At 38.6% G+C, this 16,764-nt stretch overlaps 1 protein-coding gene across 3 annotated transcripts in view; it reads right to left on the bottom strand.

The window, feature by feature from the left end:
- The window catches only part of CTCF (CCCTC-binding factor), a 44,211-nt gene that overhangs the window by 2,625 nt on the left and 24,822 nt on the right, over positions 1-16,764 (bottom strand). For all 3 annotated transcript variants that reach the window (XM_031680722.2, XM_031680718.2, XM_031680717.2), the window contains 9 exons: positions 15,860-16,649; positions 15,338-15,508; positions 11,894-12,027; positions 9,397-9,517; positions 8,668-8,817; positions 4,813-4,973; positions 4,097-4,279; positions 3,439-3,574; positions 50-211 (listed from right to left, as the gene is read on the bottom strand). In XM_031680722.2, coding sequence (XP_031536582.1) covers positions 50-211; positions 3,439-3,574; positions 4,097-4,279; positions 4,813-4,973; positions 8,668-8,817; positions 9,397-9,517; positions 11,894-12,027; positions 15,338-15,508; positions 15,860-16,640 — 1,999 coding nt within the window. In that variant the 5' untranslated portion in view covers positions 16,641-16,649. The remainder of the gene's footprint in view (positions 1-49; positions 212-3,438; positions 3,575-4,096; positions 4,280-4,812; positions 4,974-8,667; positions 8,818-9,396; positions 9,518-11,893; positions 12,028-15,337; positions 15,509-15,859; positions 16,650-16,764) is intronic.

Here is a 16,764-nt window from a genome sequence, read left to right as displayed (position 1 = left end):
ACATGCTGAGAGAGGATACCAGCCTACAGAGCTGAGACAGGCAACTTACGCTGGGTCTGTTTGGGCTGGTTGGTTCTGCCAGGGGGGCGTCCTCTCCGCTTCTTGGCGGGTGGTGGGGCTGGGGTCACAGGCTGAGGCTCTGGCTCGGGTTCAATTTCCACAGCAGGCTCCTCCTCATCCTCGTTGTCATCCAGGTCTGGCTCAGCATTTTCTTCACATCAAATCAGGAAGGAGACGTGGTGGAGCAATAGAAGAGTGGTGGAAGAAAAAATAACATCATAACCACACATTCCATGAAGTCTAGTCACATATTTATTTTCATTATTAAAAGCCCATTTAAAAATTGCTTTCACTGGAATTGTTGCTATCAGTGTTAACACAGAATAAACTGGTATTGATGCAAAATTAGTAAGGAAATCAACCTGAATACTCTTTTTTGTATTTTATGTGTATTGGATATTACCTTTTTCTTTAACTTTAAATACACAATATTATCGAGTTTCAAATTCCTAGAGGCAACTCCATCTTATGCCAATTATAGTAAAAACAAAAAAGCAACAAAATAAAAAAACACCACAAATCATGTTTCAAGTTGAAAATGAAACAAATGTTCCCTCTACCTACTATACAAGATTAAAGCAGGATACTGAGCCTGAGATGAACCCTTAAAGAGTGGGTGGAATGTGTGTGTGTGTCTGTGTGTGTGTGAAGTTCTTGAAGCACTGTGACGTCCTGTTTACTAGGATATACACAAGGCCACGTTTGTGGATTTAATTCAATTCCCAGCTGTACCAGATCCAACAGGTCATTCTTAACTTCCTTATTTTCTCCCCAATGCCATTATATCACATAAAAGGAGAGAATTACTGTAGAAAGAATACCAACGAGGAGCCTGATAATACGATTTTGAATCCCAGATCTCCTAGGTGTATGACTTGGGACAATGACCACATTGAACCTCAGTTTCCTTGTGTAATCTCTAAAGCACTCCAAACCTACTTCCTAGTTATACGAGGATCAAAGATTGAGAAAACGCCTGGAATCACACTCCTTAACTTACATTCTACTACATAATTCCAGCTGTTATTTATACCGTCCACAGTTTAAAAGTTCTCCATTATTCCATTTAGGCTTCTTTAAGTAAGAGGTACTTCCCTCCTCATGTGACAGGAATAGAGAGAAGCTAAGTTATTTGTAAGGCACAGCTAACCCACAGTTTGGGGCTGTTCCGCTGCCCACACCTGGAGACAGCCAAAGAGCTCTTGCTACCCTTCCCCCATCACCATGGCACAAAGTGTACCCTGCCTGCCTTCCTCCAAGAAGCACAGGTTACAAGCACATTCTCTTTCTCTGGCACCAAATGTTTAAATTTAGAAATCTGTGGGTAAATGCCTGATCTTCAGGACAAAATGCCTTATTTGTCAAATGACTGAAATCTTAACTGAAAATGTGGGGAACATACTGGTACGTGGCAGTGTGTCAAGAACGATATGCTTCCCTGCTGAACTTATTCAAGCCCCCTACTGCCTAAGTTGGCCCACTGCCTAGAAAACTAAACAAATTCAGTCAGAATTGGGGGGAAAGCACACATAGAAAGTTAACAGGGTCAAAGGCTTATTGGCTTGGAGAGACTCCGGCCAAAAGCCTTGAAAATAGCAGTAGACTCTGCTGGTCAATTTCTGCGGATGGCCAACAGGCAGAACTTCTGGAAGGGAACAAATATGACTGTGACCTTCGTCAGCAGTGAGATGGAAAGCCAGACTTTCGAGGATAAAGAAACACCTAGATATGAGGCCTGGAACCACACTGTGCTGTACAAACTAGCAGGGCATAAGACAAAAGGAGGAATGCAGAAATCTATTAGGAACCATCAATAAACTCTTCAGGTGAAAGATGCTTCCGGTAAAGTACAATTAGAGTGAAGCTCATCTTGTTGGGAGATGAACCAGAGAAGTGAACAAGGTAGTACCATGAGAAAGAAGGGTGTGGGGCGATGTCTACAGCAGGAGGTGGCTCTGCAACTGAGAGCAACTACAGGTATCCTCAAGCTCAGGGTAATCAGTGTATCTCTGTTGGTATTGAGGCCCTCTGACATTTCTTGGCACCTCCCAAAAGTCCACTCAATTTCTTAGCCAAAAACAAATGGACCCCACAAAGATTATCAGTAGAGAGTAATGTGCTTTTATAACACTTAAGCAAAGTGACATTTTAAAAGAGGCATTCACTTAAAACTGAGTGACTGGAGATACTGCTTAAAATAGATTTTCCACTAAAAGAAGGCAGTAAAACACACAAACAAACAAAACTCTTATGTTTGGATGCATATCCTCCCAGAAAAAGCTGAAGTTCTGAACAGAAAAGTGAAGGGTTTAGTAAAATAAACAAAAAAATAAAGGGGACCTTGTCACAGATTTAAATATAAAAAACAGTGCTTTCATGAACAAATTTTATAATAAAACCAATAAAGTGCAGAAGTTCTCTAACACATTCAGTTTTCATAAATTTCATTCCCTCCCCACTATTTCTACTAACAAACAATGCAGAAGACAAAATGAGGACTCCTTAGAAATACACTACGCATCATCTATAATTATAATCTCACTCTCTAGTCCAAGAGTCCTTCTAGGGAAATGCTTTCCCCAAAACAAAACCCTTCTACATCTTTTTCCACAAAAAGCTTCTATCTTTAAGTCACAGACGTGCCCTCTCAACTGGGTACCAGTAGCCCAAGTACTCACATTATAAAATCTTACACTATGGAACAAGCCTGTATAATCAAATGTGACTCCTACATTACCAACACTCTTGCTGTCCCCCTCCCTCTTCATGAGACCAGCACCTCAACGCATAACTTCTGCCTGCATTTCATGACTAGAAAGGCAAAAACACTCCAAAGAACATCAATGGTAGGAAAATAGGCCAAGTTTTAAATTATAAACAGAGATTAAGGTAGGAAGAGAAAGGCTGACCTTCATGGATTTGATCAACACATCTCAAGGCTAGGCTGACACAGGCAGTCAAACCAGAGGTTGGTCAGGAAGCTTAAGCAACCTTCTTCATGTCCATTAGTTTCACTGCTCAAATCTAGACCAGCTTCCTAAATGTAAAAGTTATGAACATAGAAAAGAAACTCTGCTGGCCTTAGAATATCACTAATCTGAGTAAACTGAGTAGCTATTAATCGTGCTTCAGCTTTAACTGAACATAACATAATATTTTATCAAGCAATGGAATGCCATGAGTTAAAAAAAAAAGTTTGCCCCAGGAATTAACTGCTGTTGTAAATAGATAACACACATCAGGAAGATTAGAAGTTTAAAGGAAGTATGAGTGGACTGGCCTATCTCTATATAGCCCAGCACACCCAGACATAAACATACTGAAAACTCTGCACCAAAACCTGCCATGTGTAACTAACTCAAGAAAAAAGTCACTTACCACTGTCGGAAGAGTCCTCCTTTTTAGAGCGCATCTTTCTTTTTCTTCCACGTTTACTCTTCTTCGTTTCTCCTCCATTTTCCCCTTCTACACCATCTGGACCAGCACAATTATCAGCATGTCTTGCCATGGTATTCTAACAAAAGAAACAAAACCCTCTTTCACATTACTAAAAAAGGTAAGTTCAAAATTGGAAGTTTTCTTTTAGTTTAATAAAAAAAAAAGGTTGGGGGAGAGGGGTAGCCATATCAAGCCTGAATGTTCTAGCATCTGCTAAGTGTCCTGAACATGCTCTCTCCATTCAGAGGAAATGGTATCCATCTGGACGGAGGGAGAGAGAGAAGAGGTGGGAAGAGGAGAAAGTTGCCCAGAAAATGGGGTTGGGTTCTCTGAAGAGAATCAAGAGCAGCTCCCTGTGCTGTGCAGAACCTGACTGACATGACCCCACAGACAGACCTATTAAAAAATACTGAGTTCCTCATCAGCAGAAGGGTCCACACACGGACAGAAAACCTCGAGGTGAGGATGACTGGCCCCTTCCAAAGGACAGAGTATCTATATTTATAACCTCAGTGGAAAAAAGTGCCCTTCTCTGCAGTGGAGACTCAAGAACTTGATATCAAGAACTAAAACAGAGGAAGTAAATTCTGACTCTTACCCGGCGCGTAAATGTTTTCCCACACTTAGAACAGACGAAGGCCGCAGGGACAAAGTTGGGGTCGTGATAGCGTTTGAAGTGCATGTCGAGGAGCTGTTTCTGGCGGAAGGTCTTGTCGCAGTGGCTGCAGGCATAAGGCTTCTCGCCGGTGTGGGTGCGCTTGTGCATGATCATGTGCCTCTCCTGCAAGGGTGCGGGGTGGGAGAAAGTCTCAGAGCCTGTCGTAGGGCTGCTACTCCAGCCACCACCTGTGTGCAGGTAAGCTGGCAGACCTTACCCTCCCAAGGGTCTAGGCTCAAAGCTGCTTGTTGAGAGGATAAAGTTAACTTTACCGAGGCACAGAACTACTTCCAAAAATCTTAGCACAGATACACTCACTCCTGCTGGGCTGCTTCTGTAGATCACTCCCAAGCATCAAGCCCCAGGACCAGGACCAGATTCTTCCCTTCTCTCAAGTCCTGGACTTAATTCCCACAGTTCTGAGAAAAGCTAGTAGTCTGCCTAGAGGGAGTGGAGGGCGGGGGAAGCTGTAACTGAATAAAAGGTCAGATGGAACCTATCATGATACAATAGAGAAGTAGGACCTCTAGACAATCTCTTAAACCATAGTTAGAAAATATTATCCTTACAAAGAGCCACCATACAAGGTATATAAAAATCCTCTGAGAAAACCTAACATCAATGGGACATCATTTTCTAACTATGAAAGTCTCTACCTGTCTGCAAGCATAATCACACTGATCACATTTAAAGCGCTTCTCGTTCTTGTGTGACTTCTGGTGCTGGATGAGGGCATAGCGCTCATGAAACACAGCATCGCAGTATCGGCACTTCTTGCCCTGCTCAATATAGGAATGCTGCTTTCGCAAGTGGACACCTGAAAGCAAAATACAAAGCCCAGTCTAACTTGTGAAAACACAAACAACAAACAAGCATTTCAAAAAGTTAAGAAAACATTTCTTTTTGCCTATTAAAATAATTACCCATTAACAATGATTTACCTTACTCTGTCATTATGCCTCCCTGCAATACAGAAAATGAATTAAAAGGAGGAATAACAACAGACATGGGGAGACTAGCTGAAATGCTGAAATGGGATAGGTGAGAGGTGGTGGTGGTTTGGACACAGGAGACAGCAGTGGGTATGGAGGGCAAGGGAAGAACTGATGAGAGATCTAGGAAGCTGAATTCATAGGATTCAGTGAGAGTGAGGAAGAGAAAGTGGGTATCAGAAATGACCTCCAGGTCTGTGGCTTGGAAAACTACTGAGACAAGGAATATTGGAAGAGGGCTGAAGCCCAAGCTGTGTTTATCTCTGGGGTGAGGGGGCAAAGGAATTTTAGACCTTCAGTTTTGGACATGTTGAATTTGAAATGCCAATGGTATCAAAGTGGGGTAGAGATGGCAAGGAGTAGATGATTATATAAGCCTAAGTCAAAGGAAAGATTTGGAGTAGGATTTGAGTGAGACCATGGGAGCTGATGAAATCACTAAGGCAAAAAGAAAAAAATGAAAAAAGTCTGGGTCATGCCTTAAGAAATCTAACAATTAAGATCAGTGAGACGAAAAAAGGGTTAAAACAAGAGAAGGTTGAGAGGGAACAATCAGAGAAGGAAGAAAACCAACAGGATACAGTGGCATGGAAGCCAAAGAGTGTTTAAGGAGAAGGGCGCAGTCCACTGTGAAGAATGATGCTAAGAGATCAAGGGAGATGGGAAGTTGAAGGTTCCTTACATTCTGCAATGTGGGGTCATAGGTGCTCTCAGACAGAGCCACTTTACAGAGAGAGGATATAAGCTGGATGGGAAGGAAACTAGATGCTCAGGGAGAGAAGACTAAGGGATGTACCTCTTAGTGACGACTGGCTCAAAAGGAAGTAAGAGTTAAACCTAGAAGGGAAAACTTATTATTTTTTTTTAAAGACAGTAGAGACATAAGCATGTTTAGTTGAAGAGAAAGACTAGAAAGAGTGAGAACAAGAAAATGAAGGTAAAGAGGCAATCCTTGACCATGTAGAGGCTGTCAAGACAGGCGAGTCAAATTAGAGTAAAGGAGAAGGGACAGGCCACAGACAAGAAGAGTGACACCAACTCTCTAGTAGCAGATGGGGAAAGAGGATGAAAGCAGATAGATTTATACGTTTGATAACAGGAAATTTGAAGTTTCAACCTGTTGCCTTTATTTTTTTGAAGTAGGATACATACTAAGAGCAGGCAGGCAGAGAGAAAAGAAAGATAAGAGGTTTAAAGAAAGTTAACAATGATTTACCTTACTCTGTCGTGGTGCCTCCCACATAGCAGGCACCCAAACATGTTTAGAATGAATGAGTGAATGGACAAACTAACTGAGGAAAATGGGACAATAACTGATGTGGACAAACAGTTGGACTACCCAGGAGCAAGGAGAGCCCAGCTAGACTTAGGATTATGAATTTATGGTGCTACCAATCTGCTTCAATCAAGGCGATATCACATCAAACTTAGAGGGCCAATTCTGGGGAATGGAAATAAGATTAAGGGAAAGGGATGGCACATGTTCATTGTATGAAGGCCTTTCATACAAAAATATATTACCTCAAGTTATTTTTAGGCCTCTTCTTTCCCCTTCTGGTCCTCAGATAGAGACCTAACAGCTATGTAAGACTTTCTTTCATATGTTCCTATTAAATACTTACAATAACAACTCTGTAAGGTAGGTATTATTGCTATTTATCAGTTGGAGGGTGGGAGGACTTAGATATATAAAAATAGGTAAAAAAAAAAATTTCTTCTGTATAGCACAGGGAACTATATTCAATATTCTGTAATAAACTTAAATGAAAAAGAATATGAAAATGAATATATGTATATATATGCATGACTGGGACATTGTGCTGTGCACCAGAAACTAACACATTATAACTGACTATATCTCAATTTAAAAAGAAAGAAAAAAGGACTTAGAGCAGTATTGAGAGGTGAATCTTGACTCTAGTAGATCTATCTCCAAAGCCCATGCTTTCCTGTGTCCCAAAGTGATGAATCTTAATTATTGCACATTAGAGTGAAATCAGACCTGCTTTTAAGAGGGAACAAAAATCTGTTTGGGAATGGTTTTGGGTGGTAACCGTTATTTGACAGCTTAGACAATGAAGTGCTTCATAAAGAGCTCATTATTAGGGTCTAAGAGGTATCACGCAAGTATAAAACAAACAAGGTACTTATTTGCATCACAAAAGTGAATAATTTTTTTTAAAAAATCTAATAATCCAAACAATGGCATAACGGCTCACACACACACTGCCATGAGATATTACTGGCTTAGATTTTAGCTTCTGGTTAAGAACAGTAAAACTCTTCAATTTACCTGAGGACAGTGCTTCTTAGATTTTTCTAACAAAGTCCCTTCACAGTAGCATAATAGAATAAATATGTGACCCACTGGATCTTACATGGAGCCCAAAGTCTTCTGCTTTAAGCTCACAGTTTCATCTTAAAAACATATGTCAGTCTGCAGTTTGTTCAATATAGTCATGTTAATGTAAAAAAAAGTTTCAAGACACCAGCTAAAATGTATAACTTTACTCAAAATCTTTTGAGTAAAACCAGTGCTGCAGAAAGACAGGCCAAGTTTATGCTGTGGCTCAGCATATGGATACTTATATACTCCCCAGTGTGAGGAAGAGCTCTAGAGACCTTGAGCAGACTCAAGTCCAGCTTTGCCACTCAAAAACTGTGTTGTGTAGCTTCGGTCAAGACACCTGTTCATCACCTATAAAGCCTCAGGTTCATCACCTATAAAGCTAGAATATGCCTTGATGACTTTATAGGTTGTAAAGATCAAATGAATAAAGAAGTAAAATAAAAGATAATCTGTAAGTACAATTTCTCTAACTGTATAATAACATTATATAATAATAGTATTATTATATATTATTACAGTTATTATATAGTATTATATATTATTCAGGCAGCAATGCATTTTGGACAGAGAACAGACTGAGACAATTTTTCTTTCTTTCTTTTTTAACTAACAGGGACCAATATATTTTACCTCTTTAAAATAAGAAAAACAAAGGGAGAAATCCAGGTGAACTTATCTTTAAGAGTATGGGCCATACTAAAAGTTCTGCTAATCTCTGCCTCTACATAAACTCTAGCTTTAATTATATACAGAAATATAGCTATCATCAAACCAATCAAATAATTCAATTATCTAGAGAAAGTACAAATATTCTGGGCGAAAATAAAAAACCTGAAGTGTACTGACCTTAGTTTGAATCATACTATGGTCACTTCCCTGTTTGAGGACTTTAACACTACCAATGAGGTACTAATTAAAAATATACTGTTTTCTTTCACTACAGCTGACATTAATTTATAGATGACCTTTACTCAGGAAAGAATCTTATAGCCTAGCTGCAGTAAGAGAAAAGATAGAAAAAAACTGCAGAGCAGCAATGGCTTTTATTAAATAGCAGGCCATTCACACACATAAAACATGAGTCAGAAAAGAAAGCAATTTGTGATCTTCATTATTTTCACAAATCCATCAAAATGTATTTTGCATTTGCCACTAGTTAATTTACTTACCCAAATCACTTTTTCGGGCTATGACAGTGTCACAGTGGGGACAGTGAAATTTGGCCACATTTTCTGTGTGCTTCTGTAAAATGTGCATCTTCATGGTACCACTTTGGGTAAACCGTGCATGACAAATATAACATTCATAAGGTTTCTCCCCTTAAAAAGAAATACAGAATGAACAAATTAGATGAAATGACCAAATAGTACAATTTAATTGAAGTGTAATCCACGTGGCAGATAGGCTAAGGCACAGAGAATCTACAGTTTGTACTCAGGAAGGCAGAGGCTCAGGCCCACAGCCTGGCTCACGCCTATCTTCGGAGATAGAAAACAAGTCTCAAACTGTGGCCACCACCTCTGCTCTGCCCAGCTCTGTTACGGAGTCCTTCACATTAGTAAGAGTAGTTCCTACAGCAGTACTTAACCTTTGGGGGAAGAGTAGATGGGATGACAGGAAGATCTGCATGTTTTTCTTTTTAGGAAAAGATAGTATTTAGGAAAACTGACAAGTTGGGTTAGGCAACCTATCCAAATTTCTAACAGTAAAACCTTTCCATTCTCCAATATTCAGAGCAATGAGTTCCGAAGCTATACCAGAAAAGTATCTGTCAATCATACATAACTCTCATGCCAGCTCCCATTTGGGTAAGTAATAGGGGCATGTGGTGATTCAGAGTCCCATGCGATCCACTAAAACGCAGTTCATTAATACAACAAGGAAGGGAGAAATCCTACCTGAATGGGTTCTCATGTGCCTTTTCAGCTTGTATGTGTCCCTGCTGGCATAACTGCACAAGCTGCACTGGAAAGGACGCTCTCCAGTGTGAGAGCGAATGTGACGTTTTAATTTGCTGACCTGAAACACAAAAGCAACCAAACCTCTTAACCTTTCGTTAACACAGACTGTGATGTGATATGTACTGTGGATCAGGCACAAAAGCTTAGTTTAGGGGCAACGAAGTTCACAATACAGAAAAAGTCTAAAAAATAGTATTTCTTCCTCTTCATTATTTCTAACTGTGGCCTCTCAAATCATATCATAATTCAAGGGAAGAGGGTAAAATGGATATGGCACAGATGAGTCAAGGTGGGTTATTATTAGCTGTTTAGGCTGGGTGATATTTCTATGTATGTTTGAAACTTTCCATAAGAATTTAAAAATAATTCATGCTTATTTGTGGATCAGTTTTCTAACAAATTTTGAATCCAAGTTTATAAGGAAGTTTTAATTCCCCTCAGCCTCTCTTTCTATCACCAGCACTTCCTAGGCAGGCCACGTATCAGGGGCCTCTCACCTTCCTTACTATGAACATATGCTTTTCACCTCCTATTGGGTACCTCTCCAACAAGGTAACTTTCAAACTTGATTCTAAGAAGTGCTACGAACACTTACTAATGTTTGATTTAAAATTTTAAAAAGTATTACAATTTTTACACTAAAATCCTCCTGCACTTCTAAGTGCTACATAGTAAAATTTCACACACTGTAAGGCTAAAGGATGGTCCCAACAGCATTACTGAATAATTCTCTTTCCAAGAGTTGCCTACTTATCACATTAAAATTCCTATATACACAAGGATCTATTCTTTTTCAACAAACTATTTGTTTATTCCTGCTCTACTATCATACTATCTGCATTTACCATACAGTTTTACAACAGCCAATAATAGCACAAACCTCTCATTCTTTTTTCAAATTTTTCTTAGTCATTCACATTTACTCTTCCAGTTGAAATTTAGAATCAACTTGAAATCTCTCTTCATCTATTAATGTCCTTTGGAAAAGTCTGAGATATTTTCTTCGTATAGGTATCGAATTTTTTTATTGTTAAGTTCATATTATTCATTTTATTGCTGTTAGGATATGAACCTGTTTCCTACTATTGACTATCACTACTACTATTGAATATTAAATAAATCACTGATTCTTATGTTTTTATCTTGGATCTGACTACCCAACTGAACTCTTACTGCTCTAAGTTTTTCAGCTAATACTCTTGAATTTTCTATTGAAACAAATAAGCCTGCAAGAAATGAGTTTTGTCTTTCCATTTATAATTCATTTCTTATTTTATTACCTAGGATTTCAATGCAATGTTAAAATCATTAACAGTAAAAATGGATACCTTGTCTTGCTCCAAATTTTAATGGGAATACTTCCAATGTTTCAGAGTTAATTAGGATGGGTTTACTACAGGTTTCTAGTAAAGATGTTTTCTTCTACTCTTGACTTGCTATAACTTTAAACAGTAAGAACTACTGAGTTTTATAGTTTTTCAATAATCTACAGAAGCGACTATATGGTTTTTTTTAATCTCTCAATGTAGTACAAAATAATAATTTCCTAATGTTGAACTACTCTTGCATTTTAGATACATTCTATTTAGTAACCACTTATTTTAAAAATTACTAAAAATCTGGTTTATTAATTTATTTAGAATTTTTGCTTTTCTGTGAGAACAAGATGCAGTTTTCTTTTATCATTATCCAGTTTTGGTAACAGGGTAGCCTCAAAAACTAAAGGTGATAAAATCTTCCATTTTTCTTTTTCTCTCTTTTTTTAAAGTACAGTTAGTTACAATGTGTCAATATCCGGTGTACAACATAATGTTTCAGTCATACATATATTCGCTTTCACTCTTTCATTCTAGGTTACTATAAGATATTGAATATAGTTCCCTGTGCTATGCAGACGAAATCTGTTTTTTTTTTCCTGTTATATATATAATAGTTAATATTAGCAATTCTTGAATTTCCTATTTATCCCTTTCCACCACCCTTCTCCAAATCTTCCATTTTTAAATGCTAATTTCTTGTCTGGAATGATATGTGGACTAGTGTTCTTTAATGGGTAAACTTTTCACACTCAATAGTTGTAATTTTTTTTGTTGGTGGTGAGGAAGGGAGGGGAGTGGGAGTCTTAATAACCCAGTAAAATTTTCTATCTCACATTAAGTCAATATGAAAAGAAAAAAGAAAAAAACTTTAAGTGGAGGAGGGTATAGCTCAAGCAGTAGAGTGCATGCTTAGCATGCATGAGGTCCTAGGTTCAATCCCCAGTACCGCCTCCAAACATAAATAAACTCAATTACTTCCCCCTCATAAAAACAAAAAAAACAAAACAAAACAAAAAAACCCCAAAATCGAGAAGTCAGTATGAGGATAGTTTACATCCCCATATTGGAATCATGATCTTCCTAAAAGAGGCACCAACAAGGAGATAAACACTCACTTCTACACTGGCGTAATCGCACATAGAACACTTAAATGGCTTCTCATGGGTGTGTTTATAACGACGATGCCGCACCAATTCTCCGCTAGTCACAAAGGCCATGTCACAGTCTGGGCACTTGTGAGGACGAGTACCTAGAGAAAGGTGGGTGTAACAGGAAGACAAGATCAAGGGCACAGTTAATAACAGAGTTCAATGTGTGACACAGAACTGCTGCATGAGGTTAGACCCTGGTCATTTCATCAGCCCTGCCTGACAGTAGCTCCAAAAGCTATGTGAGAGCCTGGCTAGTGCTGACTTTACAACACACCTCAAATATTACAAACACATGCCACATATTTAGTTCCTTTTAATTATCCATTTGAGTTCACTGCTTTTGAATACAAAATCTTTTTTATCCCTGTTTTGTAAATATTCTGGCCACTATGGATTAAAGGTTAATAGAAACACCATTCTGTTTCAACTCTTGCTAAAAAATATAGAACATCTTTTAAACCTCAATGTTTTATCAAGTACAGGTCACAGAATGAAGTTATTTGACTCGAGATCCTTTCACACATCAAATCTTACTGTATTATTACTATACAAACAGGGCCATTGGGCTGTCCATACTGACACTTTTTCTTTAAAAAACATACACATATAATAGTATATTTTCTGTAAACTTGTTTTGATAATGAATTCTACAGATTTATCAAAGGCTTTATAAAGTAGTACTGCCTTTAATGTAATTTCAACAGATCACTTTCAAAATTCATGTCTAATACTTTTTTGTGATCTGAGTGTCAGATCATGGACTATTTCAACATTTTTATGAACTAATAATATACCCTCTATATTTCTTTTTTTTTTTAATTTTATTTCACTGAGATAACCTTACTGTTTTTAATATGTCTTCACCAAGTAGCCCCACAACATAACATTATTTTAGTAGATCTTCTCTAGCCACTTTATATTCTGAATACTGCATGGAAATATGCCCAGGTAATAATGACAATAAGGAGGTAAGTCAACAGCAAGAACACAGTGCTGTTTTTCACAGGATATTATTTAGAAACTAGGGGACAATCTTTAGTACTTGTGGGCTGCAGGTAAGGGGTGAAAAGCAAGGTAATCCCAAACACCAAAATCAAAGGCAGGCTACTCTGAGAATGGAATTAGGAAGAGTCACAATGTAATGAGTGGGACCAACCATATGCAGAAATGATTTTCCCAGAGATTGAGAGAACCCTGGAGAGGGAAATGGGATATGATAATGACTAAAAAATTCCAAAGAATATTCATTTGCTCAATTTGCTTCTTTAGTATCACTGAGGATGTAAGAGTGAAGGATAGAGGTCTTACCTATGAAAAATGCATAGTCCAGCAGTACAGATAAGTAAAACAATTTACAAGAGAAGGAAAGCAACAACCATTTCTATTAGGACAAAGTGAGTTGAAAAAGAATTTCCAGTGTTTACCTACTATTATCTACAGGAGAGAAAGAGGCCTGCCTCTGGGAGACATAAATGTGGCAATTAGAAAAGTGGACACTGCCGTGGGACAGGGATTGTCACAGGGCTGTACCACATGACTGCCTATGTCCTTCTGCTCAAGGTCCATGCTCACCAAATCACCCTTCAATTTCTACGGCATCTTGACTCGGCATCCTAGAATGCAATACAACTGCATCTTAAAAATGAAAAGGTATTCCTCACCATAAACTGATTTTCTCATATGCATCTGACACTTGAGGGTTGGTTAGTATGAGTTAGTTCTGCCAAATCATCCCTGAATATTCAGGTAGACTGAATTTCTTATTTCCAAAGCTAAGGACTAAACCATGACATGCAGTGCCCACGTCAAGGTAGTCCCATTTTGGGAAGTCCTATCATGGGGCCAGCTGCTTTTATTTAGTCAGATGCCCTTTTCCTAGTGTCTTCGAACTACCAAGTAAAACATATTATCAAGTGGCTGGGTAGAAACTAGGGAGCTGGTAAAAAGTAACTAAGTCACACTGGCCAATACAGTAACACAACATAGTGTGTACAGGCCTACTCCTACTTGATCGTGTTCATCAGACAACCAGCACAACAAATCAAAAACAAGAGTTGTCATATAGATGAGGTGGACAATCTGGATGGAGGAAAGCTATTCTGCATGAAGAACCAGGTAAGAGAAGTTTCTATTAGCACTTGTAGCCAAGTGCCAATAGAGAAAGAGAGCCTAGAAGAATCTAAAGAGAGCTTCACTGCACAGTCCCTCCACATAGTGACCCCAGGACCAGACTGCAGCCAACATGAAGCTAATTATTAGAATATTAAGTATGTACAGAGCATAACTGCTGGAATGGTGTCTTAAATTATCTACTCTGGGACTATGAATTACTTATCTTCCTTGAGGTGAGACAACCAGAAACTACAGTTTTTACAAAAGTAGGATTTCATTTCTATTTCTAGAAATGTTCTTCCTCATAGTGCTGGGCAATTGCTGCCTGGGATTTTGGGGGGTTATTTTTTGTCACTGTTGTTAAAACCTTAGCAACACAATGGTGATCCCATCAGGAAATATTATAGGTTAACTATCACAGAAAATCTTTTTCTGAATCATCATCCTTATATAATTTGTATTATTTTCCACTAAATTTTCTTTTTCTTTTCTTTTCTTTTTTTGAGTAAAGGTAGATTTATTCAGAAAGATACACTGAAAGGCAAGAGAAAGGCCATGAGGTGTGGTGGTTGGGCGCTCAGATTAAAAGTAGGTACACATTCCATAGACAGAATGTGGGCCGACTCTGACAAGGGAGAGAGAAGGGCGGCCTCCACTAAATTTTCTTTACATTTTCCTAAAACCAAGTCCATCTGCTTAAACTAAATCAAGATTATAAAGAGGGTACTATAAGAGAGAACAAAAATCTTCTCACTCTTTTCTCTCTGACTGTTCTTAGTCCTCTTTGCTCAGCCTATCCCTCCATCAGTTTCTTTTTTTGATTTTTTATTTCTGAAAGTACTTTGAAAGATTATGTACTCTCCCTGTACACTTAAAAAAATTTACTTTATCACTGTATTATTTAATTATCTTATTTTGGTGGGGGGGAAGGTAATTAGGTTTATTTATTTATAGAGGTACTGGGAATTGAACCCAGGACCTCATGCATGCTAAGGATGTGGCTCTACCACTTGAGCTATGCCCTCTCGCCTCCCCAGTACATTTTTAAGTTGGCATTTCTAAAATGTTATCTTAAGTCTAAATAGTTGCAAGGATGAGTTTTCTGATATATTGCAAATATCAGTATTTTTAAATGAAACTGTTACATCATTCTTCTAAATAAATCTAGTGAAATCTAAAACAACAAAAACAAAAAACTTCTCCCTCTTATTCGCACTGAAATCAGCTTAGAGAACATTTAAAACTCAAGTTGTAACCTTAGCTATGCTATAAGCCCCCAACATTTTTACCCAGCACCTGTGTGTGTGTTAAGGTGATTCCTTAGAAGGGTGACTGTTCTGAAAGCCCTGCCACAGAGATGGCACTTGTGTGGTCTCTCATCAGTGTGACTTTTCATGTGACGATCCAAATTTGAACGCCGTGGACACGTATAACTGCAAAGCTCACACTGGAATGTCTTCTTTACACCTATATGCAAAATAAAATACTTAACTTGTTGCTGGGTTTCAAAGGGTTACGATTAATCCTAATCTTAAATTTCCACAAATATATTTCGTCTGCCTTTTATAACCAAACCCAATCTATGTCATACTGAGTCATAATTATCCCATGTCACTAACAGATATACTTCTTTCTCTTCAGCACTCAAAAACTACTCAATCTGGAAAAATTTCTTTTAAACTGGCTAAAGACTGGTACCCACGTCATGCTCTTTAAAAAAAAAAAAACATTTAATATAAAATAACCTGCTTATGCACTGTATTATGTGCTTTATCCCAAAATGGTTTTATGAGAGTATAATGGATAAACTCATTTTACCTTTCTTTTTAATTTTTGTTGGTTTTGGAGGCTTCATGTTACCAACCACTTTCTCTGCATTAACCTCCGACAGCAGACCCTCCTGCTGCTCTTCCTCAAAATCGTAGACAGACACATCCACATCTTTGCCCTCCTCTGTGTAACGCAGTTTGCTCTTTTTGGTTTTCTTTGTTTTTTTGGCTGGTGGCTGATAGTCTGGGTCTTTTTGCCAACTAGGATCTTCCTGAGGCGGAAGTTCGCCTTGTTCTAGCGTCTCCACCTCTCCATTGGCCCCTACTTTCACCACTTGAAACCCTTCAGGCAAAGGTAAGGTGTGACATATCATGGGTTCACTTTCTGTAAGGCCCTCTTTAGACACTTCATTCTCATAAGCCCCCTGAAGTTCTTCTACTGAAGTGGTAGCAACGGGTACAGTCACGGGAACGGGTACTTGCACAAGCTGGAGCTCTCCTATGTTTATAGGCTGTTCCTCCATATTTACAACCTGCAAGGTTATAATCTGGGTATCGTCCACAGCAGCCTCTGCTTCTGGAGCGACTGCACCCTCCATTACTTCAGTCTTCATCTGAAGAAGGGTAGGATCCAGTTGTTCCATCATTACCATCTGTACACTGCTATTGACATCCTGGACCACCTCACCCCCATCAGTCTGGTTCTGGGGTAGGTGGCAAGCGTCCTCTTCCTGGCCCCCTTCCCGGCGTCTCTGGTAAGTCTTTCTCTCCTTTCCTTTAATGAAAGTTTCAGACTCTTCCACAATGGCTTCAACCGCCTCACCTTCCATTTCCCCTTCCTTTATCAAGGGAGAACATAGATTGTTACTTAAAATAAAGTTTGTCTAAATGAAAACACACACATTTTAAAACAAGAAAGACCTCTGATGAATAAATTAGGCATCAATGGTTGTT

Source organism: Vicugna pacos, chromosome 9 (assembly GCF_048564905.1).
Source record: "Vicugna pacos chromosome 9, VicPac4, whole genome shotgun sequence".
NCBI lineage: Eukaryota > Metazoa > Chordata > Mammalia > Artiodactyla > Camelidae > Vicugna > Vicugna pacos.
Note: the sequence above shows the minus strand (reverse complement) of the source record. Positions and strands in the feature narration are given on the sequence as shown.